A 26,672-nucleotide genomic window follows, 5' to 3' on the forward strand; every position below is an offset into this window, starting at 1 on the left:
ACTGTGTATGATATTTTTTGATAACATTTCAAAATATATAAAATTGTACTAAAATACATCGGAAGTTTGTCAAACATAACTATCACAAAGTTTCAACTATAAATTTCACATCTATCCTGACTTGAATTGCAATTCTACCATCTGCTTGTAATTGCCTTTGTCATAATTCCTGAACAAAATATGTTGCATCATATTATAAACATAAGAATAAAGCTTCAAACTCAAAATTATATTTTTTCTATACCGTATAAGTACTTATTTCTGCGAAGGGTTTTAAAATTGCGGGTTTTGGTTAAAATAAGGGGGTTTAAAAAAATTTTGCCCTTTTTATTTTTTGGGGGTGTACATTTTCACATATGTTTATATTTTTGGGAAATTTTGATTTTGATATTTTTACAAAAATTAACCCAAACAAAAGACAACATTCAAATATGTTTTTTAACATGTAAATTACTTTCCCGGTTTCATGCAGCGACTTTATAATTGTTTTTCATTCGTGATCACCCTTTCCGGGATAATAAAAAAAGATTTAAAAAGTCAAAAAGGAAAGGCGGCGTTTTAATGAACGCAATAAACAAAATTTAAAAAACAAAAAACCCCACAAATTTCAATTTAAAAACAATTAAATTTTAATATGCATTGTATAAAAATGAAGTGTGAAAAAAATCAATGGGGAATTTTCGCACGTAGACACAATATATTGTACAAATACAATAGGGTTTGTTTATTGCACCCGTCAAACTATAAAAGTTTTATTTTAAAAATAAATCAAGCTTAGGGTGAGCGAAAATCATACAAACATGATATTTTTTTAAACAAAAAGAACAAGTAAAGTAACTTTTTTTTCTATTATTTTATTCATGACGGATACATAAAGAAAAAATTATTCCCATCTACAAAAGCTGATAACGGCAATGGTAATGTAATTATACAATACAGGTAGGTGACATATTCCGACATACATGTAGACATAGCGAAAGGCTTAATTTTCTGTGGTTTTTAAATCTGCGGTGTCATTATAAACCGCAGAAATAGCGGAAATAAAGTTCCCGCAGAAAAAAGTACTTATAAGGTATATTTACCATATAAACTAAAGCTGAGGCAACTTGTATATTTGCATCTAACAGATGATGTAATGACAGCATGGGAAGGGTTGGATCCCTGCTTTGTAAGAACTGCTGTAAACTTCCATGACTGGTTCCCTTCAATATCATACAAACATCCGGGGTCATACTCATCCCCATATAAGCCACAAAGTACTGGTAGTCAGCTAATGCCACTAGCTTATCTATACCTTCACTAAAGGCCTGAAAACAATGGTAGGTAGTAAATGAAGTTAACTATTATAGAACTATACTTATATATATATATGTTACTATACAACATAGTTTAAAGTTGAAAGGTTTCAAGACATATGAAAACAACACAAAATTTTTGGGGGAAACTGGAAAACGATGAAAACAAACATCTAACCATCAATTTAACAGCGGTATACCAAGATTTACACATTAAGCTATCTGGCAAATTTTCTCATGTTCATTGAAATGTATTCAAAATGTACAACAACATAGGTGCAAAACAAGACTGTATAAACATCTGGAACACATTAACTTCACAATTTCTTTAACTTACAGAGTTTATATTAATATGTTAACTGACAAATTACCTCTTGTACAAGTCTGAAGTCACCATCTTCAATGTCTTTAACTCTCATCTTTTTAATGATAACATGATGCTGTTCTAACAACAAACCTCTGTAAACCTCGGTAAAATGCCCTTGACCTGAAATATACACAAACTTGTCTTCGTTAATCTCAGTAAAATGCCCTTGACCTGAAATATACACAAACTTGTCTTCGTTAATCTCAGTAAAATGTCCTCGACCTGAAATATACACAAACTTGTCTTCGTTAATCTCAGTAAAATGCCCTTGACCTGAAATATACACAAACTTGTCTTCGTTAATCTCAGTAAAATGCCCTTGACCTGAAATATACACAAACTTGTCTTCGTTAATCTCAGTAAAATGTCCTTGACCTGAAATATACACAAACTTGTCTTCGTTAATCTCAGTAAAATGTCCTTGACCTGAAATATACACAAACTTGTCTTCGTTAATCTCAGTAAAATGCCCTTGACCTGAAATATACACAAACTTGTCTTCGTTAATCTCAGTAAAATGCCCTTGACCTGAAATATACACAAACTTGTCTTCGTTAATCTCAGTAAAATGCCCTTGACCTGAAATATACACAAACTTGTCTTCGTTAATCTCAGTAAAATGCCCTTGACCTGAAATATACACAAACTTGTCTTCGTTAATCTCAGTAAAATGCCCTTGACCTGAAATATACACAAACTCATCTTTGTAAACCTCAGTAAAATGTCTTTGACCTGAAATATAGTTATTACACAAATTTGTCTTTGTAAACCTATGCAAAATACTTTTGATCTACAATTATGAAGATCATGGTTATGATCTAAAGATCAAAACTAGTCAATTTTAATAAATCATCTTATGTTTAAATATTAGGTGGTGATGTGTAGTTTCCCTGCCTTTAAAATATATTCAAACAAAATATTGTAAACCTTTGTAAAATGCCCTCAAATCAAAAAATATATATAGACAGATCTTCGTAAAATCCCTGTCAAATACTCTGGATCTATAATAATCAAGTTACTTTTTTAGAATGTTTATAGTAATTTCTCATAAAGGCAAGACCAAATCTATTATGGTGTTAGGTGTTCATGTTTGTCTACTGGCCTTTTGTTACAGGTGGTTCTACTATTTCTTCAAGTTCAGTGATGGGTGATTGTTCATGTATGAAGGTTATTTTCAGCTGATTTGGTTCTGGGATAGCTTTAACATTTCATAGTAACTCAAACTGAATGATAGATTTATTTTATAACTGAAGTTAATTCTACATTATACCTGGTTTGCATGTTTATTTTACATCTAATAGTGAAATGCTAAATTATATATAATGAATGTTTTGTAAATATTGTAATACAGTGTTATATGAAATATGTAATTTATGAATTTTCTATTGTAAAATATTTCTCCTTCTAATTTGTCTCATTCCCTTTTTTTATTTGTTATCAGCTTTTTTTTGTTTTTTTTTAATGTGTTTATTTAAGGTTGCCGCCGGAAAGCCCATATGGGCGACCGTATACTCAAGTGGGGTCATCCTAGAGGGTCCCGCCAAATTTTTCATCGATTTTTTTCCAGCTTTATTGGTGGAGGAAGACCCCAGGTGCCCCTCTGGGCATTATTTCAGGCACAAGCGGGCACCTGGGTAGAACCACCGACCTTCCATAAGCCAGCTGGATGGCTAACTCACATGAAAGATTTCAACCCAAGTGAGGTTCGAACCTACAGCATTGAGGGACCCGTGATCTCAAGTCAGCGACCTTAACCACTCGGCCACGGAGGCCCCAATTGTTATAAGTTTTTCTAGTACCTGAATAAATATAGAAACTAATTTGGTGTTTCTTGAACTAAAATCCCACCACAACATACCACTATAATAGTTTTAAGTAATTATTGTAATTTGTAAACCATTAGACAAATAATTATTAACTTTTTTAAAAAGTACCTGAACTAAAACTGTTAAAAACACATTCCTGTAAACCTCTGTAATATGTTCTCCAAATATCAATGAATTATATGGCATATCATTTATCAGCATTTTCTAGTATTTTTATTTTATCCATTTTACCATTACATAACTCTATAAGATGTGCTGTATCAAATATTCTTTGTTCAATATTCAAATTTTTGTATACTATTTACAAGTTTAAATGACCCATTTTGTTTCTGAAATTCATTTATTTTTGGTTCTCAAAAGCTTTTATATTTGGTGTCTGTTATTAGTTGCCAAAATGTTACTCATTGGCCAATTTGATTAAACATCTTTAATTTTCATCAAATTACAATACTACATGAATACAGAAAATTTATACAATAATTTAAAGATGATTGAACTGAAAGCTTAAAGATTCTTGCAATTCTCTCTGTTAGCTAACTGGCTGAACTATCTTTTGCTCCAGTCCTTTTTGGGCAATTAGCATAGTTAAAGTAATTTAATATAATGTATGAAGACAAAATACTACTCTTTGCTATTTTTATGACAAATAATTTCAAATTAAGTACTTCTGTCTTCAGATGTAAAACATTTTTCATGTTGCTAACCATTACAATGTCATGTATTTAAATTAGGGATGGCAACGAGTAACCTGTTAACCGAGTACTCGATCAAACGTCCGAATATCGGTTAACAAAACTGATATTCGATTACTCAGAAAAAATGTATAATTTTTATTTTATTTGCTATTTAGACATTAAATTTAGTAAATGTATCCAATTAGTTCAGAAATTCGGAGATGTGCATATACCTTCATAAATATCTGTTAAATGCAATCACAACTTTCTTGCAGAGGTGCGAAAATGATACCATAAATTCAATGAGGTGATCAACAGTTTGACACGCACACGTGTCGCTTACGTCAACCGGCCTCTTATGATATTTAGTAACCTTTAATTGTGTAAAACAGTACCCGAATCTTGTTTTAAGGTAACATTCTTTAAAACAACAAAGGGCTGTATTGCTATTATGATATGATAATTAAGGTAGTATTTAGACCCGGGAAAACTTTTGTTGCCGCCGATTAGTCTATTTTATTGCAAGAAGAAAAAGATGTTTCAACTGTAAAACATGTTTTAAACTTGATATTGCATTAATAAATATTTCTAAAATATAATGTTGTTGATTTAATTTTAATTAATTTGTCTCCTTTGCAGTCCTATCTATAGTTACAAATTCTATGAATGTAAATAGAAAACAAAAGTAGCATGCGGACGTTGTTGATATTGTGTGATAAACTTTGAAGATCATTGAAAATCGTCCGAGTACTGGATCGGAAAAATGACCGAGTACTCGAGTATTGATTTTGGTATTCATTGCCATCCCTAATTTAAATGCAATAAAACTCATATTTTCTCTTTCTAAGAAAGGAAAAATGAATTCATTTCTGAGGCATAATGTGCCTTTAAAAAATAAGAACCCAAAGAATTATACCTAGCATTGACTGTAACTTCAAATCATTCCTGTTATATACTTTAGGCTGGTTCTCAATTTTTCTTTTCTCTCTTTTCTCCTCATCTTCATCATGTACATCAACTGGTTCCTTGCCCAATATAAAACTGTGCAATAAATCACACCCTGCAAGATTCCCAAAATTTAGAAAATAAATTGAAACTAGAAATGTGTCCATAGGACACGGGTGCCCCCACCGCACCATTGTTCTGTCAATCTTTTTACTAAGTCAAGGGAAATTACAAATACTGGATAAATCCACAAGCCAAACCCCAGGTGCAAATCTAAATATGCTGAGCAACCTGCCCATAAGGTTTAATGACTATATCAAATCCTTTTTGAGTAACTTGCGACACAATTTGAAAATTGCAAAAATTTTCTAAGTGAAGGGCAATTACTTTAAAAATACTAAATAATTCCAGATGAGAATACATGCTGATCAATATTCCTGTAAAGTTACACGACTCTAGATCAAATACTTTATGAGTTAAGAATTGCAAAATTTTACTAAGTCAAGGGCAATAACTCTGAAAATACTAAAAGTATCCAGATGAAAATACCCAGATGCACAACTACACATGCTGATCAACATTCCTGTAAAGTTTCATGACTCTAGGTCAAATACTTTTTGAGAAACATGCGACACAAGTTGAAAATTGCAAAATTTTTCTAAGTCAAGGGCAATAACTCTGAAAATACTAATAATATCCAGACAAAAATACCCAGGTGCACAACAACACATGCTGATCAGCATTCCTGTAAAGTTTCATGACTCTAGGTCAAATACTTTTTGCGTTACATGTGACACAAGTTGAAAATTGCAAAATTTTACTAAGTCAAGGGCAATAAAAATAATATCAAGACGAAAATACCCAGGTGCACAACAACACATGCTGATCAGCATTCCTGTAAAATTTCATGACTCTAGGTCAAATACTTTTTGAGTTACATGCAACACAAGTTGAAAATTGCAAAATTTTACTAAGTCAAGGGCAATAACTCTGAAAAATACTAAAAATATCCAGACGAAAATATCCAGGTGCACAACTACACATGCTGCTCAACATTGCTGTAAAGTTTCATGACTTTAGGTCAAATACTTTTTGAGTTATGTGCGACACAAAAGTGAACGGACAGACAGACAGACAAGGGTAAATCTAAATGCCCGCCACTAACGTGGGACACAAAAACTTGCTTTTCAAATTGTATTATGTGTTTAAGAGTGAAATACAGAAAATGTTTACTAATATCTCTGTCTTATTGGATATATACATTATGTTGTCTTTTTTTTCCCCAATATGTATAAAACACTGAAAACTGAGTCATGTTTCCAAGGTGCTGAAACAAAACCCTAAATCCCTGTTTTCTTTCCAATAATTGAACTAGTCATTATTAGATATAACAGATGAAAACAAACCCTCTGACTGTGGTTTGATCCTCAAACAAGTTGAAGGAAACAGGTTAGCTTCCCTAACCAGGTCATTCATCAGAAATTTTATATCCTGTGGTTGCCTCCCGGAACCGTCTACAGTATATCCATCTTCTACACGTACTATCTGCAAACATAATTATAAATATGTGAACGAAAAAACACCATAAAAATATGTGAAAGAAAAAAACATCATACAAATATGTGAAAGAAAAAACATCATACAAATATGTGAAAGAAAAAACATCATACAAATATATGGAAAAAAAACACCATATACAAACGTGTCAAAAATCAAACACCATTCAAACATCTGAAAAAAAATCAAACACCATTTAATTAATGTTTGTTGCCAGCAGTCAAAGATTGTAATATGGGGAGTTTCAGAATATTTGTTACCATTACAAACTACAAATGTAGCATAGAATAATATTGTACATGGAACACATAATAACACAGTCATGAAATATAGTTCTCTTAAGGAGAATGAAGTTTTATATAATATTCCTCAAGTTTAACTTTTACATTTAGCAGCATCAACCCAAATTGAGTTCTCTGGTACTATGTCTGCACTAATAATCACACAGGTCTATACTTCCAATTTTTAGCCTGCTTTGTTGACAATAAATCAGTACTTCTGTCTTAAGTAGTACTGGCATGTAAATCTTGTGATCATAAAATAATTAAACAGCTCACATACCTTAGGTAAAGTAACTTTCTTCAGTTTAGTATTAATGGTGATACTGGGTAGGTAAAGAACATCATACTGGTCATAATATTTGAGATTTAATCGCAGTATATACAGGTCTTTACTGTTCTTCTTCAGCAATTTTTTCTTCACAAACTCATCCCTGGAAAACATAAAATACCTCACGTTAACTTTTTACTTTATGTCCTAATGTGACATCACATGGTGTTATTTCGATCTCTCATCCTGGAAATGAATATCACCCATTCAATAACTTTTGCAATTTCCCCAGGGGCGAGTTATCTATATAGACTTAAGAAAACCTGATGTTTTAGTTCTCTCCCCTGATAAAAATGATGAGTAATAATGGATAGTGGTGAAAAATTACAATACAAGAGCTGTCCGTAAGACAGCGCGCTCGACTTTTTTAGTGCTTGCCTATAATACAAAACATTGACAGTTAAGGGCCATAATTCAAATAAAATCTTTGACAGAATTACCTTCTCCTGGACATGTTTGGGAATCATGATTGTAAACAAGTATTCCAACTTTCAAATTAATATCTCAAACAGTTCAGTCAAAAAGTGGACTGGTACTAAAAACTTAACCAAGATTCTAAGTCGATAAAAGGCCTTAATTTTTAAAACAAATCCTTGACAGAGTTACCTTCTCTTGCGTACAGATGGGGGTAATGATGTGAAATAGCATTAAAAGTTTCAAAGCAATATCTCAAAGGGTTAAGGCAATAAGTGGATTTTACCCATATTCAATGTATTTTCTAAGTCAAAAAGGGGCATAATTCTGTCAAAAACCTTGACAGAGTTATGTCCTCTTGTCTGTTGATGAAGGTCGTGATGGTAAACAAGTATGGTCAGTTTCAAAGCAATACCTCCAATGGTTTTGAAATAAAGTGAGGTGGTACAAAAAACTTAACCAAGCTCAATACACTTTCTAAGTCAAAAAAGGGCCATAATTCTGTCAAAAACCTTGACAGAGTTATGTACTCTTGTCTGTAGATGGAGGTTATGATGGTGAACAAGTATGGTAAGTTTCAAAGCCATACTTGTAATACTTCTGAAATAAAGTGGGGTGGTACGAAAAACTTAACCAAGGTGTGACGCCAACGCCGACGCCGACGCCGACGCCGGGGCGAGTAGGATAGCTCCCCTTTTCATAGAAAAGTCGAGCTAAAAATGTTGCTTTGGTATAATAAAAAAAATAATGCATGTCTCTCAGGGTAACAGAGCATATTCTAACAAGACCCGCATTTTACCCTTTTGAACACTGAAGAACCGAAAGTGTGTTATTATGCAATAAAATCACTGTTTGACGTTCTATATTTAGACATGTGACATAATCTTAATACACATGATGTAACCACTAAAAATATGACACGCTGAAAATAAGTGCGAAAATAAATCAGGCACAATTTCTTAATATCGTTCATTTTTTGACGGTGCGAAATAAAAATATCATTATATCACGTTCAGGCATTATATACAGGCTACGCCTTCCTGATATAATTCCTCGCATCCGAAGTCCAAACAGTGATTTTATTGAGGGATATAATCACAGTTTGGGATATACTTTTTCTTAATTAGCAACCCTTGAACTGAAGCAACTCACCAGGTGGATTTCAGTTCCCGTGTTGCTAATATGCACTATCACCCTGAGAGACATGTTATTTTTATAATATGCCATTCTTTTTATAAAAGCTATTATTTATATAAAGTGAATGTCTTCAAATGACATAAACCATTTTTTCTCTTAGAAAGAAACAGATAATCATCGTTTCCATTCTCCCTACCTCACAGGTCCATGTGCTCGCAATGTATTGAGCTCATTAAATAGTGATGGTACCAGTTCTGTACACACAGTGTCATAATAGTCAACAGTTAGACGGTTGTAACACTCTACACACGTTGCAAAGGAATAGGCTTCCTTACTATCATCAAAATACAACATCTAAAACAAAAATGATAACTTATATATACATGAATATTATACATTTACCCTTAACATGCTAAATATCTGTAATGGTCTTGCTTGTCTTATAATCTGAACAAAACAAAAATTATCAATTTAGGGATAATCTCAAAACTATAAGCTGATGGCAGATATGTTCCGGCTGATCATGGTCTGCACTCAGGTGGCATGAGTTAAGACTTAGTCACTGAAGCTGCTACAAGATATACTGCAGCTTAAAACCAACACAAGTGTGACACACTTGTTCAGTATTGAAATGCAAAATGTTAGAAATAAGTATTATGGAGTTCAATAAGTTTATGGACGTGTGAGTAAAAAATAGAGTGTAGTTCAGACAGCAGTGATCTATTGCTCCTATACTGGAGGAAAAGGTTGCTATGTTTGTCAATTAAATCAAATATACAAAACCTACATTAATTTCTAGTCTTCTAGTAAATGACTGTTTATCAAGTTACCATAAGCATCGTTGACATTGTTAATTTGTTGAGATTAAGAAGTCATAAGATACGCAATATTTTCACTACCAAGTCTAGAACATGAACATTGAGTTTTCATTTCATAATTACTATGATATCATGCCAGAACTTAAGCAAGTATACAAAAGAAACAAATATATTTTTACCTCAGGGTGACCATCTTGCCTGAATATATGTACCCTCCACCAGGTTACTCCATCAAGATCAGTGGGACAAATTTCCAGCTTGGAAACATTTTCAACATAACAATCAATTGTATGCATCTGAAATTATCAAAACATGCCATGATTAAAATTAGTCGAAACCCATCATAAAATTAGGATTTTTTCTACTCTTTTAACAGAAATCTGCCTATCTAAATTAAGAATTAGCTTCTTACTATTTACATTTACATGGCCAGACTTTTGTAGCTATCTTATTATAACTTAAGTTTTAAAATCTAATATTACAGTGTTAAGCAATGTCTGTAGACAATAGTGAAATCAACTGATTCAACAATCTAGAGTTTAAATTGTTGTTTTATTTATTTTGGAACAATTATTATGTCAAGCTTATCGTTTACTGAAACATGAAACAAAATAACTTAACTTTGTGCAGTTCCATAAATATACTAACTGTATCTGAGGTAATAAGACGGATTTCGAATTTACTAGAATTTATTCCACCTCCCTGTTATACTTACACGTCTCTCATTCATCTCCATCACTGTCAATGTTGGCTTGGACTTGTCTATCCTAATAGTGATCATTAACTCCTGTTTCTCTGCAATTTGTGATGGTGGTTCGTCCCCATCTATAGGCTCAAATTCTTCATTATCAATATCAAGGTCATATGCCACAAATGTTTCTGTTTTATAGGACTTGTTTTGTTTCATAGCAACCTGCAGGCACCATTTCATGATATAATACGAGTCACAATGTTCCACAGGATGTGTTCTTTGAAGTTCTTCAACTTTCTTCAACATGTTGTTTTTAAGAACTTTTCCCTCAACCAATTTCTTCCTCAAAGGCACAGGTAAGAAGTTGTCTAGGTCTCTTTTCTTCATGTAATTTTTCAAATTTTCAGTACAATTTTCTTTTTCAGAGTGTAAACGAAGTGCCAACAGGATAAGCATGCAACTAAAGCCCCTTGCTTCATCTGTTTTAGACTCTTCCCAATTACATGATGAAATACTATGAAGAAAGTCCCACTTCACTTGCCAAGTCAGGTATTCTAGGCATCTAGGATCCACCTCATCGAGCTGTCTGCATTTGGATTGTTCTGGAAAAAACCTCATTCTAAAGAACACTTTATATTCTTGAGTTTGCATCATATTGTAACAGATATCACTAGGTTTCTGCTTCGGAGCAATCCAGTAATGCTTCTTTAGTGTCACATCCAGAATACCCAGACCAAAGCAATTTAACATTGTTGGTGTGATACCTAGTCTTTTGGCAAGAGATAGGCAAATGTCTTCACAAGTGTCATAACAACTAAAAGAAACAGAAGAATCATCAATGGTGTCATTGTAGATTTGAACTTTAACCTCTCCTAATATAGGCGCTGCACTATTAATGATCTCCACAGTGTCACCGGTGTTGATCAACCTGTTACATGAACCATTGGTAATAGTTGAGGAGTTGGACATGTTGATTGTGGTTCCACTCAACACACCTGAAGAGTCCCCATCACTACCAGCACTAGTACTGCGTCTGTAATCACCACCTGCACTGCCAGTCGTGCTACCACTTCGTTTATATAAGATCTTCATCACTGTATCCATTACAGTCTGCATCAGGAAATCATATTCTACAACAAAAAAGGTCACTTATTGGTTATTAATACATGTATCAAACTCGATTTTAATTTCTTGTTCATACACACAACATTATTTTTTAAAAAAACAGTAAGTTCTACACATATTTGCATTCAACAGAGTTTAAGTAACACTTGTAACTGATAATTAAGGTGATTGAACAAAAAGCAATAAAAATAAATATAAACAAATGTGCCATATTGTTAAAATTGTAGCAATGAATTACAGAAAAACAAAAAAAGATACTATTCAAATTATGTCTAATAACTATTAAAAAAAATTAAACATATCTAATTTTGCTAAATCTTTTCTCAAGTTTCACTTTCAGTTTTTTATTTCTTTTATTTTTAATTTGAAAGTCAATTCTGTATACTGCTACTTTATACTTTAAATATAAATTAAGTATAAATTGTATGATATAATCCAATCAGACATAATAATAAACAATAAAATAGATAAATTAATCAAATTATAATGATAAATACTAAGAAACACTTGTTTTCTCACTTATATGCCCGTTATATAGCCTACAAGACATAAACCAGAATTATCAATTTAAGGAATTTCAAATCTCTTTTGTACAGTTTTAGATATTCAGAATGGCAAGTTATTATTATACAATTATTTATAATATATTAGACAATTTAAATTAAGAAACTTTGTATCAACTATTTTAAACGAAAGATAATAAGTGATGAGAAATTGAACCCATTTGACTTGAAGGGACAAGCAGACTGCAGGACAACTTGATTAAAAGGTGGCAGGCTGACCTCAAGATGAGAATAACAAGTTGACTTGAAATTAGGGGGTCAAGGTCAGCAAAAATGATAACTGTTTAAAGGCGACCTAAAAACCATGTTAAACATTCATAATCCGACCATACTAATAAAAATCTTAGATTTTCAACATGATGACAAGATATGACGTTTTATTCATATTTATTTTGTTCATATTTTATACTACACAAATTGATTATTATGGATTAATTTTTTTTGGTAAGCCCTTATTCTTGTTTGTTGTTTCATACTTTTATAGGGAAACTTTTATGTCCTTTCTTGTTGTTTTCTCATCTACGTAAGTATCTTCCAGTTGCCCTGGTTTTGTTTTATTAATTTAAATTTGCTAACCCCAACTTCCTCAACCCTTGAGTGTCCGACCCTTCCCCTACATCCCTTTACGTTTGTAGACCTATTAATTAATTTGTCTTCTTTAATTCCCAAATTGGTTTCTATTACTTCCTATTAAAGTTATCGCCTTGTCAGCGCTTTGCCTAATGTCCTATTTCTATTTGGGTGGATAAACGTGACACCTCTTCTTGAAATCCCCCTTGTCGAACAGTTGAAATAATCAAAACAGAAAATAAGGGATATCGATGAACTGGCTGAGCTGCAACTGCATTAAATACACTTATTTGCAGAACCTTTGTTGTTTGATAAAAAAACAACAACAAAGAACTGAGCAAACAAAAAATACCAATAAAGTAGTCTAATCGTAAAATGATTAATCATTCAACAGTCCCACTGTAAAAACACTTAAAATTCCCCTAACATTCAATTCATTCCTTGTAAAAATGACAGATATAATGAAATTCTATTAATATCTTTTTCCAGAAGTGTAATGGAATGTCAAATTTACCACTCACTAAGAAATATCTATCTTCAAAATAGATCTTGGTCTGTTTTGGTAATTTCAGTTTTCAGAAAATTTCATTTTTCGTTTACGTCTTAAGCGATCTTAAAGTCCGGTCGCTTAAAGCATTGTCTACGTTACTTTATTTTTCATTCGAGTGAAATTTATGGAAAGTATAGACAATGAAGAAGACTTTCTCAATGAACTCTATTGCTTTGCAAATACTGAAAAAGAACCTGTGAGGTATAGACGTAAGGAATGTCACCGATGCGGGTAAATTTTATTTGTCATATGTATTCGCGACATCATAAATACCCAAAACTGAAAAAAAAGATAATAAAAATACTCTGTAACTAGGTCTCAAATCATGTACATAATGGCAATTACGGTTTATTTCAACCTCAAAACATTAAAATATTTTTTTACCTTAATTTACCCAAAATTTCGGATTCTAATTTCCAAAACTTTATAAGCCCCTTTATACACATTTGCCTAATATGAAATTAGGCAAAGCCTATGAACTGGGCAGTCGGGTGAAGGAATCATTTTTTTTCCATTTAAAGTTGTAAATTCATATTTCATGCACTGCTTCCGTTTTCAGGCTATATCCTTATATCTTTAGTGTATTATATACATGTTTGACGTCGAAAAATACATAGGGGTCTAATCCAGGAGAATGCCGGTTTTCACACACTCAACTCTCCATGATTATTATTAATCCGAAAAGTTGCGATAACATAGTCATGCCATAATGTCCCGGATGTCTGGGACAGTCTCGGAAATAAGGTGTCTGTCCCGGAGGTGTCCCGGAGATGATTTATGTCCTGGTAAAAAAAATCTAAAATAATCTCCTTTGAACATGTTTATATAATCATTTTGTCAAGTTTTTATAAACTAGCCTAGAACGCTAATAACAAACGATTATCCCCTAACAGCATTGCAATGGTGACACTAATCCTTTGATTGGTATATCTATATGCCCCTTCCAACAAACAATTATCGGCAATAATTTTGATCAATTAAAAGATTAAATGTTTTCCCCCTGTGGTTTCCTGAGTTGGGGTCGACTCATACACTGTAATTAACAACTGACCAGTATAAATTTAATCCGCCTGGAGACAGTTATTAGTGCTCAATCACTGTGAAAATTACCGCTAAATATGAGGTGATGAAATCTACAAGATTCAGCGAATGTTTCTGGTAAACGACATGGCTAATTGTCATTACTTAACAAAGCTTAATTCTATTCTGTGACTGATTGAATTAACCATGCCTTAATACTTAAAAAAGACAGAAAAACTGTTAATAATGAATGACATTCTGTCTTTTGTTTATGGTGTCATTAAATTTGTAAATACCGGTTGTATGCCACTATGTAAATTAAAAAAAACACGCTTGCTGATCAATGCCCCACCTCCAAATGAAAAGTGTCCCGGAAATTAGTCTAAAAATTATGGCATGCATGGCGATAATGTTACATGTACGTTATCTGAATACCCTGCCTTTTATCTTTCACTGAAAAAGTTGGTGCCCAACTGAGAATGCAGGACAAGTGGCTCTGAAAAGAATTTTCAATCTCTGAGTGTGATTGTTCTATTATTGGAATACCCTGCCTATGTCCCAAGTCACATGAAATAAAGTAATTGGGTTTACAGGATCGGATATTTGTAATGAACATTTAATTGGTTACCATGCAGTTCAAAAAAGATTGTAACAAATTACATAATGTGAATGCTTTTAATTGAAACACATGTACAGTCTTCATCCTGAATTTAAGTGTGAAATCTTTGTTCCGTTGTTATCCATTCATATACATTGTACTAAGGTTAAGTGAAAGTTTGTTCTATATTTTTCTCAGAGTCAAAGCTAGTGGTGCAAAATCAGTTGTATATCATAATTGACTACTACTTTCTTCTATTTAATAGGAATGAAACTTTGTCATTCATTTCCATAGCATTGGAATGATAAATAATTCAAGTGGCCCTTTGAAATTTCTGTAAATAATCCATCAGAATTTACCGTGTTTACGTTAAAATTATCAAAAGTGTGGCAGTCTTTTTTATATCTTAGGCAGATTTATATTTTATCGTTATTATTTTCCAATTTCATTTGTTGGTCAATCACCATTATAACATTCAATCTTTTGAAATACATAGTCAATTAGCTGAACATGTCAATGAAAAAAATGAGCAAAATGTCACTTTAAATTTAATACACTGTATAACATTTTGAAGTAATTTCTTAAACTTAAATATATTAAAAAAAATATTTTATATATATTTCAGTCGACCAGAAACAGTTTGCTGGTGTCCATTTCTACCAGCTGAGAGAATAGAAATATCTACAAGTGTTTTTATTCTACAACACCCCTTTGAGGTTAGTACTGGTTCTTTGTTATTAAAGCCCTGGCACTGAAATGGGTGGTTTTAAATTTTGACTGATACATTACCAGCAGCACTACCAAGGGGCAGGACGTGAAGTGGTTGTACACTTGGTTCAAGCGAGCGAATTGGTTGCAAACTTGACAAAATGGCAAACACGGCGTGATTTTTTTGAAACGGGTGAACGAATTTTTGCCAGGCAAGTGGGTTTCTTTGTTATTTTGAAGTTCATAGTATGTCTATTCCATAATGCAATATATATACACACTCGGTTTAAGGTTTCAGCATCCTAGATTCTGTTTTGCCGAAGTTATTGAAGATATAAACTGATCATGTAGATATTTTGAAATTTGACATGTGACTGTTCTGGTCTGTTTTTCTCCTAATTTATTCGAAGTTGTAAGTTTTGAACTGCATTTAACAATAACAAAATATGTTTCTGTCAATGCTGTACAAATGGTTTAGTTCGCAAGTCCGAAGATAACGTTCAATACACAAAAATATCTTGTTCAAGCACATTTTGGTTGCAGACTTATACTTCAAGCATTTTTGGTTGCAAACTTATTCTTATTCTTTTGAAATCCATAGTAAAACTTTGCAAAAGGATTGTAGTAGTTTTTATTTATTAACCTATTTTCAATGGCAATTATTGACATTTATGTTCTTTTACTTGTTTTTCTATAAATATTATTTATACTTTCTTCTTTTACAACAAGTATGCACTTTATGTTTCAAATTACATGGTTCTCAGTTCAATACTATAATCATCAGTAAAAGCCTGCAAACAAAATAATAGCACATAGAAGGAAAATATTTATTGATACTTCAATTCTAAAATATGTCATCGTATGTAAAATGCAAATGAAAACTACATACAAAAAACCGTATGTGAGAGTACTGCTGTATGTAAGTGAATTATTTTCATTATAAACATAAGGACATGTGCACACATACGATGTTACTCGGCAAAATTTCCAAAGTTTATCAAAACCACAATAAATGTTATTTTGTTGGTTTCGTATGTAAAGATCAGCAGTTGCTTTAGAAATAAAGTATGTAAATGTACTTAATAAACCAAAAGTTAAAATGACTTGCTTGTTTACAATATTTCGGATTTGATGTACATATCATAATTATGTCGTTTGGTATTCTAAAAATTATTTTGACTATTAGATCATAATATAACTGATATACGATTGGTAATTTGCATTGACTGATATGTGACAAAACTACTTAAAGTCATTGTTCGAGTTAGGGAATTTGGAAGATGTCTCGATTGGTCAATAATAAGGAACAATTTAAAGAAACATGTGAATAATGCCCTTGTGTCAATGTTAATATAGTTTGTATCTACTATACAATCAAATTTATTTCAAATCTCAAAAAAAGAACAATGATGAAAGCTGTTTGTTGCTATTTTTCTCTTCTTTTCCTTTATAGTTAGTCATGCCAAGATATAAATAAAGTCCTAAGACTTTGTGAAAAGAAAAGAAGTATATCGAGGAGAAAAAATGATGAAGATAAACACAACTGAACTTCAATTTAGCATATTGTGTTTTATATCTATTTGAAAGACCCTGTGTTAGGATATATCTGCACGCATGCACAATTTGTATATATATATTTCTTATTAGATGAACGGGTATAATTGCCTTAATATTGCTAATTATTTAAACAAAAAGATAAGTTATTTCTTGCTAAAAATATGCATGCCACATTATTGACACAAAAGTTTGCAACCAAAAATGCTTGAAGTATAAGTCTGCAACCAAAATGTGCTTGAACAAGATATTTTTGTGTATTGAATGTTATCTTCGGATTTGCGAACTAAACCATTTGTACAGCATTAACAGAAACATATTTTATTATTGTTAAATGCAATTCAGAACTTACAAATTCGAATAAATTAGGAGAAAAACAGACCAGAACAGTCACATGTCAAATTTCAAAATATCTACATGATCAGTTTATATCTTCAATAACTTCGTCAAAACAGAATCTAGGATGCCGAAACCTTTCACCGAGTGTGGCATATATATTGCATTATGGAATAGACATACTAATGAACTTCAAAATAACAAAGAAACCCACTTGCCTGGCAAAAAATCGTTCACCCGTTTCAAAAAATCACGCCGTGTTTGCCATTTTGTCAAGTTTGCAACCAATTCGCTCGCTTGAACCAAGTGTGCAACCACTTCACGTCCTGCCCCTTGACTACCAGCTCCTGTCTAATGCACTATTATAGGGTCAAAACATTGTATTTTATGTATTATTGTGTACAAAACATACAAGTCATATCATTGTTTCTGTTCTATAGAAAAACTTTTGTGAAACTTTCAATACATGTTTTCAGAATGAAAAGATTGTAAACCTTCCTTGAGATTGGACCTTTACAGTTTTTATCAGTGAAAAATTTAGCTATGCCTTTTTCTGAGTTCATTGCGAAGACAATTGCTCAAAACAGAAATTTAATGCTTGTTTATATAAAATGTTTTTTCTTTATATGATAATTATACCAGTATTGTGGGCGTCTGTGGAAGAGTGGTTATGGATGTTGACTTCAAACCACTTTCCCCCTCATGGCTGTGTGTTAGAATCATGACAGGGACTTTGGATTTTTTCATGTGAGGAAGCTATCCAGCTTAAGCTTACAGAATGGAGGTGGTTCTACTCAGGTGCCTGAAATAATGCTTGGAAGAGCACCTGAGGTTTTCCTCTACTAGTAAAGCTGGAATGTCGCCATGTGACCTATAATGTGTCAGTCTGATGAAAAACCCAGTTAAACAAACAAACAAAAATAAACATACCAGTATTATTTAGAACTCTTTAAATCTCAATGCTAAAGAGCTGAAACCTTTTTAAATGACATTAGCTTAGGTTTTTAAATGGTCAAAAAAGTGATTGTTAGCCCTGGAATTAAGTAACGGGGAAAGGTTCTTTGAAAGCAGCTATTTCTATTATATAAGTTGTCTTTTCAAAGAATTTATTCATTAGAAATGCTTTATAGTGACAGTATAAAGTGCACTTAAAATTTTTTTTACACATTTTTCAGGAATTAAGAAAGCTTAAGACTGCGCCCATGTTGAAACAGAGTCTAGAGGAAGGAAAATGTAATATTATCAGAGGAAAAAGATTCAGTAGAAAGTATGTTCTTCTTTTCAGATATCTTTTGTATCCAAAAACAATTTGTAAATTATAAAATTATTTAATGCTATATTTTCAGAGTTGAAAATTCAAAATAATTATACCCCCGCACAACAAAGTTGTAAGGGGGGTATACTGGAATCAGCTTGTCCGTCCATCCGTCGGTTTTTTCTTGTCCGCCCAATAACTTAAGTTTCCTCTGACCCTTAGTCTTCATATTTAGCGTGGAGGTTAGTCATGATAAGTAGATGACCCCTATTGATTTTGTGGTCACTAGGTCAAAGGTCAAGGTCACAGGGGCCTTGACTTCAAAAAGCTTGTCCGCCCAATAACTTAAGATTCCTTTGACCTACAGTCTTCATATTTGGCATGGATGTTAGTCATGATTAAGGTAGACCATGGGTAATGGGCACCATAAAGAACTGTAAAATTGACAACATAGGACAGTTATATGTCTTCAAGGTCACCTGTATGCAAAATTTAGATAAAATTTACCGTGTGGTTTATGAGTTTTGGATATATTTCTGAGACCTAACTAAGACCTTGCAATTTGAAGGCCTTATTTTCAGAAATGAGGAAACTGTAAATAACCTGTAATATCATCATTATAAAAAAATGTTTTTCTATTGCTCATTGTGAAGAAACAAATAATAACATTCAAGTAACACATTACACAACCAAAATGTTTGGTTCTAAACAAAATGTTCTTAAAATGTATAAAAATGTAACCCTACCCCACCCACTTTTAACACTAATTTTACCATTTCCCTATTTAAAATGCCTTATTCAAAATATCCCTAAAATTTATCGAAATGAGGGTCTGTTTTCAAACTTTGCCTAAATTTTTTCAAAGGTATATTAGTTGATCATGCGAATTATAAAATACTTTTACCGTGTAGTTTTTATTTTATCGAACTTTGAAAATATCTGGTATCATATTTGTTATAAATTTTGGCATTATTTAACCAAAAAAATACCTAAAATAATAATATAATTAAAATCAAACTTTTTTTCTTCCATAAGGGATCAGAGAGATACATAAAAAATGTTAAAAAGAAAAAAAGAAAGAAAAAAAAAGTTGCCCCTTCTGGGGTTTGAACCCACGCCCCTCAATTTAAATGTAGTTTACAAGCGATTCTAGCTTATTTGAATACTCTTCAAAGTGGAGGTAATGCATTACTCATGGTCTACCTTAATGTATGACCCCTATTGATTTTGAGGTCAAAGGTCAAGGTCACAGGGGCCTTGACTTCAAAAAGCTTGTCCGCCCAATAACTTAAGATTCCTTTGACCTACAGTCGTCATATTTGGCATGAATGTTAGTCATGATTAATAGATGACCCCTATTGATTTTGAAGTCACCAGGTCAAAGGTCAAGGTCACAGGGGCCTTGACTTCAAAAAGCTTGTCCGCCCAATAACTTAAGATTCCTCTGACCCTTAGTCTTCATATTTGGCATGGAGATTAATCATGATTAGTAGATGACCCCTATTGTATTTGAGGTCACCAGGTCAAAGGTCAAGGTCACAGGGGCCTTGACCTCAAAAAGGTTGTCTGCCCAATAACTTAAGATTCCTTTGACCCACAGTCTTCATATTTGGCATGGAGGTTAGTCATGATAAGTAGATGACCCCTATTGATTTTGAGGTCACCAGGTCAAAGGTCAAGGTCACAGGGGCCTTGACTTCAAAAAGCTTGTCCGCCCAATAACTTAAGATTCCTTTGACCCACAGTCTTCATATTTGGAATGGAGGTTAGTCATGATTAGTAGATGACCCCTATTGATTTTAAGGTCAAAGGTCAAGGTGACAGGGACTTTGACTTCAAAAAGTTTATCTGCCCAATAACTTTAGATTCCTTTGACCCACAGTCTTCATATTTGGCATGGATGTTGATCATGATTAGTAGATGACCCCTTTTGATTTTGAGGTCACTGTATTAAAGGTCAAGGTCATAGGGACTTTGACTTCAAAAAGTTTGTTCACCCATTAACTAAAGATTCCTTTTGACCCACAGTCTTCATATTTGGCATGGATGTTGATCATGACTATAAGGTGACCCCTATTGATTTTGAGGTCACTGGGTAAAAGATAAAGATCACAGGGACCTTGACACAAAAAAAAGCTTTTCTTCTCAATTGCTAAAGAATGTCCGCAATGTATTGATTTTGACATTTTCACATTTGAAGCATGTAGAATACATAACTTAGCAATGCAATGGCTTGTAGTAACCTCAGATTTGGCAGGGAGGTTGTCCTTGAGCTCTAAATGGCCACTGTTGATTCTTACAAAGTGGTATGCGGGGGGTATTCACGCCATGATAGTGGCAGTTCTAGTTATGTTTAGCTTGTTGACTGCCTTCAGATTTATAATTGAAGATAGCTTTCTAAGATACATAATTCTGGCACGGACTTTAAATGGAATTTTGAACTTATGAAATTCCATGGTCATATCCACGATTAGTAAACGGTTACATAATTACCATTAAATTGTCTTACATTTCGACTGAATTGGCTATGCAACTTGTATTGAGCCAGGTCAGTATGCAGATCTGTGCAGTCTAACCAGTCTCTATAATTATATGCTATTGGCTGATATTATGAAAATTGGTAATAGAGCGTTCCAAAAATAGAAGCTGGATAAGTCAGTGAAATTGATTTAACAAGTTATTGGTTAATGAAGTCATTTCTTAATAGATTTTTATGTAGTGTAAAAGCATGAATTTAAATCTATGATTCACAGGAATATCAAGTACCCAGATCTCACAGATATATTGGAATCTCCTAAAACAGTTTTACTGTTCCCAGGCGATGATGCTGTTGATATAGCAGATTTACCAGCCCATGGTGGGCCCTACAATCTAGTAGTCCTTGACGGGACGTGGACACAAGCTAGGGGAATGTATGCAAATAATAAACTTCTCAAGGTGCCAAAAAAGGTATACTGAAAGATTTGTGCAATGATAACATACTTCAATAATAAATGGTTAATACTATGTCAGAGTAGTGCATGAAGGTGATAATCAGTCCACTAAATAAATTATTGCCCAAAGGACTTCAGTCTGAGGGACATTATTCATTCAGAGTTGATTTTCACTTCCTGGACAGTCTCTGAAATGTTTTAATGTTTGTAAAATGGATTGGTCGAGAAGGAGCATATTTTCTATAAGTTTTTCAAATATTGATATATTTTTTGTATATCCTTATAATATGCTCCTTAAAATGAAAAAGAAATGTTGACAATGTATAATACGATTAAGGATGAACTTTTATATAGTAAATAATAATAATATTTTGTTCTAAAACAAGCTATAATCTGCTATCTATTTATATCTGGTCATGTATCTCAAACTAACTAACAACAATCATGATGAATATATAAATGAGCCGCGTCACGACAAAACCAACATAATGGGTTTGCGACCAACATGGATCAAGACCAACCTGCGCATCCGCGCAGTCTGATCAGGTTCCATGCTGTTCGCTTACAGACCCTATAACAAGTAAAGAAACTGATCGCGAACAGCATGGATCCTGACCAGACTGCACGGATGCGCAGGCTGGTCTGGATCCATGCCGGTCGCAAACCCATTATGTTGGTTTTGTCATGACGCCGCTCAAATATAGCTTATATTAAACCAATAATATTGTGCATTATAAAGCTCAGACTTAAAGTTGCTTCCCTTTATTTGTAACTAAGTTCTTAATTATTATTTGTATTATAATTCTTTTTTACTCTTAGTAATTAATGATTATTTGTATTATAATTCTTTTTTACTCTTAGTTAAACTTGTTCTTCATTTTTTGTTACAGTGTTTGTTTTTGGATTGTATATGACATATATCATAAATATGAAGTCTCATTTTTTTGTTAAAATTAATATCTGTGTTTTAATTATGCTAGTTACACTTTTGTTGTAATATGAAAAAAGGCATCCATACTAATAAACAACTTAAACTGATCAGATCAGCTAATTTGTTTAGATAATGTCAAATATGATGTGATATTATGTGATCAGTTTTGCATTGTGCTCATTTTCTGCAGGGAAAATAATAATTTGACTTTTTTTGCCCGAGCACGCTAAATTATAATTGGTCATGTGACACTAGCAATCACAGTTGTGATCATGGTAAATTTTGAGATCATGGCATTTTTTTTATTATTTATTCACTTTTTATACATGTATTTTCTGTAACCAGGTGATGATAAATTGTGATAGAAAAAGCAAGTATGTGATACGAACCCAGCCGACAGACAACGCATTGTCTACATTAGAATCTGTTGCCGTGGCAATCTCTGTACTAGAGAATAGGCAAGAATTGGCTGATGTAAGTAAACACAGATTTAATAGTCTGTTTTCTGAATGGTAGGCCTTATACTTAAAGGAAGTGCGCTGAGGTACAAAAACTTTAAAACAAAAAAATTCATGTCATAGAACCTAAAATGGAGTCCTTTTAAAATTGATGTTAAGATGAAAGAGTTTCAGGACTTTTTTCAACAGCTGAGAAATCCAGCAGCCCTATTACCAATTCCTAAATTTATGATTATATTTAAAAAAAGGTATCAATATGACATTTGAAATACTTGCTTTTCATGGCACGCTGCAGTTGAAAGACAAGGAGTATTGTTCTGAAAGTAATATACATTTAGGAGTTACATCCCTTTACTTAGAATATTTGTAAAAATTGGTTATTGATAGGCATTAACTGTAACAGACAAGTGTTAACACTGCACCGCGTAAGTGCTCTTGTTATTTGGTTAATGTAACTTTAATAAACAGAATACCATTTTTTGAATGGCATGTGAAGGAGTGTTATAGATATATTACGATATATAGTGTAAGCTTCTGCTATATATAATTTTCTGATACTATTAAATAATGTTGGCATCTGCTATAGATATATTACTGATATATAATGTGGGCATCTGCTATAGATATATTACTGATATATAATGTGGGCATCTGCTATAGATTTATTACTGATATATAATGTGGGCATCTGCTATAAATTTATTACTGATATATAATGTGGGCATCTGCTATAGATATATTTCTGATATATAATGTGGGCATCTGCTATAGATTTATAACTGATATATAATGTGGGCATCTGCTATAGATATATTACTGATATATAATGTGGGCATCTGCTATAGATTTATTACTGATATATAATGTGGGCATCTGCTATAGATATATTACTGATATATAATGTGGGCATCTGCTATAGATTTATTACTGATATATAATGTGGGCATCTGCTATAGATTTATTACTGATATATAATGTGGGCATCTGCTATAGATATATTACTGATATATAATGTGGGCATCTGCTATAGATATATTACTGATATATAATGTGGGCTTCTGTTATTTATAAATTTCTGATACTAGTTCATAGAACTATTACGAATATATAATGTTTCATTTTTAGCTCACCTGAGCATATGCTCAGGGTGAGCTATTAGGATCACTCTTCGTCCGTCGTCCGTCGTACGTCGTCCGTCGTCCGTCGTACGTTGTCCGTTCACACTTTTCAAACGACATCTCCTCTGAAACCATAAGGCAGATCATAATGAAACTTCACAGGGATGTTCCTTGTGTGAAGCCTTAACAAAGTTGTTCAAAGAATTCCATTCCATGCAGAACTCTGGTTGCCATGGCAACCAAAAGAAAAAACTTTAAACATCTTCTTCTAGAAAACCCAAAGAGCTAGAGCTTAGATATTTGGCATGAAACATCTTCTAGTGAGTGTCTACCAAGATTGTTCAAATAAAATCCCTGGGGTCAAAATTGGCCCCGCCCCAGGGGGTCATTGATTTTCCCTATATGCATATAGTAAAAACTTTAAAAAATCTTCTTTTAAAGAACCCAAAGAGCTAGACCTAAGATATTAAGCATGAAACATCTTCTAATAAGTGTCTACCAAGATTGTTCAAATAAAAGCCCTGGGGTCAAAATTGGCCCCGCCCCAGGGGGTCATTGATTTTCCCTATATGCATATAGTAAAAACTTAAAAAGTCTTCTTCTAAAAAACCCAAAGAGCTAGAGCTTAGATATTTGGCGTAAAACATGTTCTAATGGATGTCTACCAAGTTTGTTCAAATAAAAGCCCTGGGGTCAAAATTGGCCCAGCCCCAGGGGGTCATTGATTTTCCCTATGTGCATATAGTAAAAACTCAAAAAAATCTTCTCTTAAAGAACCCAAAGAGCAAGAGCTAAGATATTAAGCATGAAACATCTTCTTATCAGTGTCTACCAAGTTTGTTCAAATAAAAGGCCTGGGGTCAAAATTGGCCCCGCCCCAGGGGGTCATTGATTTTCCCTATATGCATATAGTAAAAACTTAAAAAAAAAACTTTTAAAGAGCTAGAGCTAAGATATTTAGCATGAAACATATTCTAATGGGTGTCTACCAAATTTGTTCAAATAAAAGCCCTGGGGTCAAAATTGGCCCTGTCCCTGGGGTTATTGATTTTCCCTATATACATAGAGTAAAAAGTTAAAAATCTTCTATTAAAGAACCAAAAGAGCTAGAGCTAAGATATTTAGCATGAAACATGTTCTAATGGATGTTTACCAAGTTTGTTCAAATAAAAGCCCTTGGGTCAAAATTGGCCCTGCCAGGGAGAGGGGGGAGGGGGCAAAAGTCATTGTTATTCATTATTTGTGTATAGTAAAAACTTAACATCATGAAATATCTTTTAATGGGTGTCTTCCAAGTTTGTTCAAATAAAAGCCCTTTGGTTTAAACTGGCCCGGCCCTGGGGGCCTATGTTCAGGTGAGCGACCCCAGGGCCATCATGGCCCTCTTGTTAACTAATAGGGCTGTTTTGTGTTTCACTTTTAAAAACAATGTACTCTTAAAAATACTAGTCAGTGATATTGACATTGAAATGACATGGCATACAATGAATGTATCATTTAGATATTTCTGTTTTATATTACAGGTACTTACTGCTCCCTTAGAAGCTCTCTGTGATTTTCAAATACAGTATGGGGCTGTTCAACACCAGAGTAAAGAATTTAAAATTGCCAATGGACTGTGGCAGAAAAAATTACCTAAAAAGATGATCAAGCGGATGGAGAAGGAAAGGGACCTTATGATGGAAGAGGAGAAAAACAATGGGGTAGATGAAGGAGAAAGTTGATGCTGGCTTTTTATTAGGCCCTAATAAAACTAGTTACTATAATGTTTAAAATTACAGGACTGTTATATGTAATAAATTGTGGAATACAATGTCAAAAAAAAAAATTGATAAGCTCTTTGAGATAGTTTGAATCTTGGGCACATTGTTTTATGAACATTTTTATAAGCATATAGAGTGAGATTTATTTAGTATGTATTATGAAAACTGTTGTTTTTTTCTCATTGTGTCTCTTGTTGAGTGTTTGGGCTTGTCAATCAGTCCGTCTTCCACATGTCTGTTTACATATTCTATAAACTCTTTATAAATTTCATTAAATAATTGCTCTTATTAATTGAAATGTCTTTAGGTTTTTTACATAAGTAGGTCAAAGATGATTAGATCAATGTCACAGTGGCTGTTAATTTTAAAACTCTTTTCATGTAATGTATTGTTATTCTGTATTGATCCAGGGTTTTCATTTTAATCTGGGCTAACATAACAAATTTGACCAAAGATCAAGGGGGATATTTTTATCTACAGGCTGAAAATAAAACAGATTGTAACTGTTACAACCTTAATTATAACATACAGGATCTTTGAAATTATGATTAAAAATATTTTATGTCAGAGTCTACCAGTTTTCACACAAGTTTTATTGACTTGAATATGTAATTAGTGTATGTTGAACAATACAATAACATTATATATTGAATAATACTGTTACTGTAAATTGTATTAAAATAATGCCTCCTACTTTCAAATGTCCTTAAGTTACTGTTTAAAACAAATTTTACTTATTACATTTGTTAATAAGACTGACATATATTTCTTTACAGCAATGAATTATGAACATGCATCATTTTCAGATTTTTTATAAAGAAAAAATATTTACCTAAGACATAAACCTTTTTGGTTAA

General features: G+C 32.8%; 2 protein-coding genes across 3 annotated transcripts; one reads left to right on the plus strand and one right to left on the minus strand.

Moving 5' to 3' along the window:
- Positions 1-743: 743 nt before the first annotated feature.
- LOC132747373 (tyrosine-protein kinase JAK2-like) lies at positions 744-13,210 on the minus strand. The gene is made up of 9 exons (XM_060736729.1): positions 13,113-13,210; positions 10,358-11,463; positions 9,822-9,938; positions 9,021-9,178; positions 7,226-7,376; positions 6,514-6,652; positions 5,079-5,222; positions 1,667-1,782; positions 744-1,307 (listed from the first exon to the last, which is right to left on the minus strand). Exons 2-9 carry the CDS (start codon positions 11,447-11,449, stop codon positions 1,017-1,019), a joined length of 2,208 nt encoding a protein of 735 aa, XP_060592712.1. The 5' UTR covers positions 11,450-11,463; positions 13,113-13,210; the 3' UTR covers positions 744-1,016.
- LOC132747374 (tRNA-uridine aminocarboxypropyltransferase 2-like) lies at positions 13,181-26,672 on the plus strand. 2 transcript variants are annotated; one of them, XM_060736730.1, is made up of 6 exons: positions 13,181-13,372; positions 15,385-15,475; positions 18,533-18,624; positions 21,366-21,561; positions 22,822-22,950; positions 25,576-26,667. In XM_060736730.1, the coding sequence occupies exons 1-6, from the start codon at positions 13,266-13,268 to the stop codon at positions 25,774-25,776; spliced, it is 816 nt and encodes a 271-aa protein (XP_060592713.1). In that variant the 5' UTR covers positions 13,181-13,265; the 3' UTR covers positions 25,777-26,667. The 2 variants fall into 2 exon arrangements, with proteins under 2 accessions (XP_060592713.1, XP_060592714.1); XM_060736731.1 differs by lacking the exon at positions 13,181-13,372 and adding an exon at positions 13,486-14,299 and having other exon boundaries at positions 25,576-26,672.

Source organism: Ruditapes philippinarum, unplaced genomic scaffold (assembly GCF_026571515.1).
Source record: "Ruditapes philippinarum isolate M1 unplaced genomic scaffold, ASM2657151v2 ctg2715_1_1_1_1, whole genome shotgun sequence".
Classification (NCBI taxonomy): domain Eukaryota; kingdom Metazoa; phylum Mollusca; class Bivalvia; order Venerida; family Veneridae; genus Ruditapes; species Ruditapes philippinarum.

Bases quoted from the DNA above. Each gene is read 5' to 3' on its own strand.
- LOC132747373 (XM_060736729.1), bottom strand. From the start codon at position 11,449: ATGCAGACTGTAATGGATACAGTGATGAAGATCTTATATAAACGAAGT. The intron at 9,179-9,821 runs GTAAAAATATAT...TTTTTGTTTTAG, and splicing joins GGCAAGATGGTCACCCTGAG to ATGTTGTATTTTGATGATAG. The intron at 7,377-9,020 runs GTAGGGAGAATG...TATGTTTTCCAG, and splicing joins CGAGCACATGGACCTGTGAG to GGATGAGTTTGTGAAGAAAA.
- LOC132747374 (XM_060736730.1), top strand. From the start codon at position 13,266: ATGGAAAGTATAGACAATGAAGAAGACTTTCTCAATGAACTCTATTGC. The intron at 15,476-18,532 runs GTTAGTACTGGT...CACATTTTTCAG, and splicing joins TTCTACAACACCCCTTTGAG to GAATTAAGAAAGCTTAAGAC. The intron at 18,625-21,365 runs GTATGTTCTTCT...TATGATTCACAG, and splicing joins GGAAAAAGATTCAGTAGAAA to GAATATCAAGTACCCAGATC.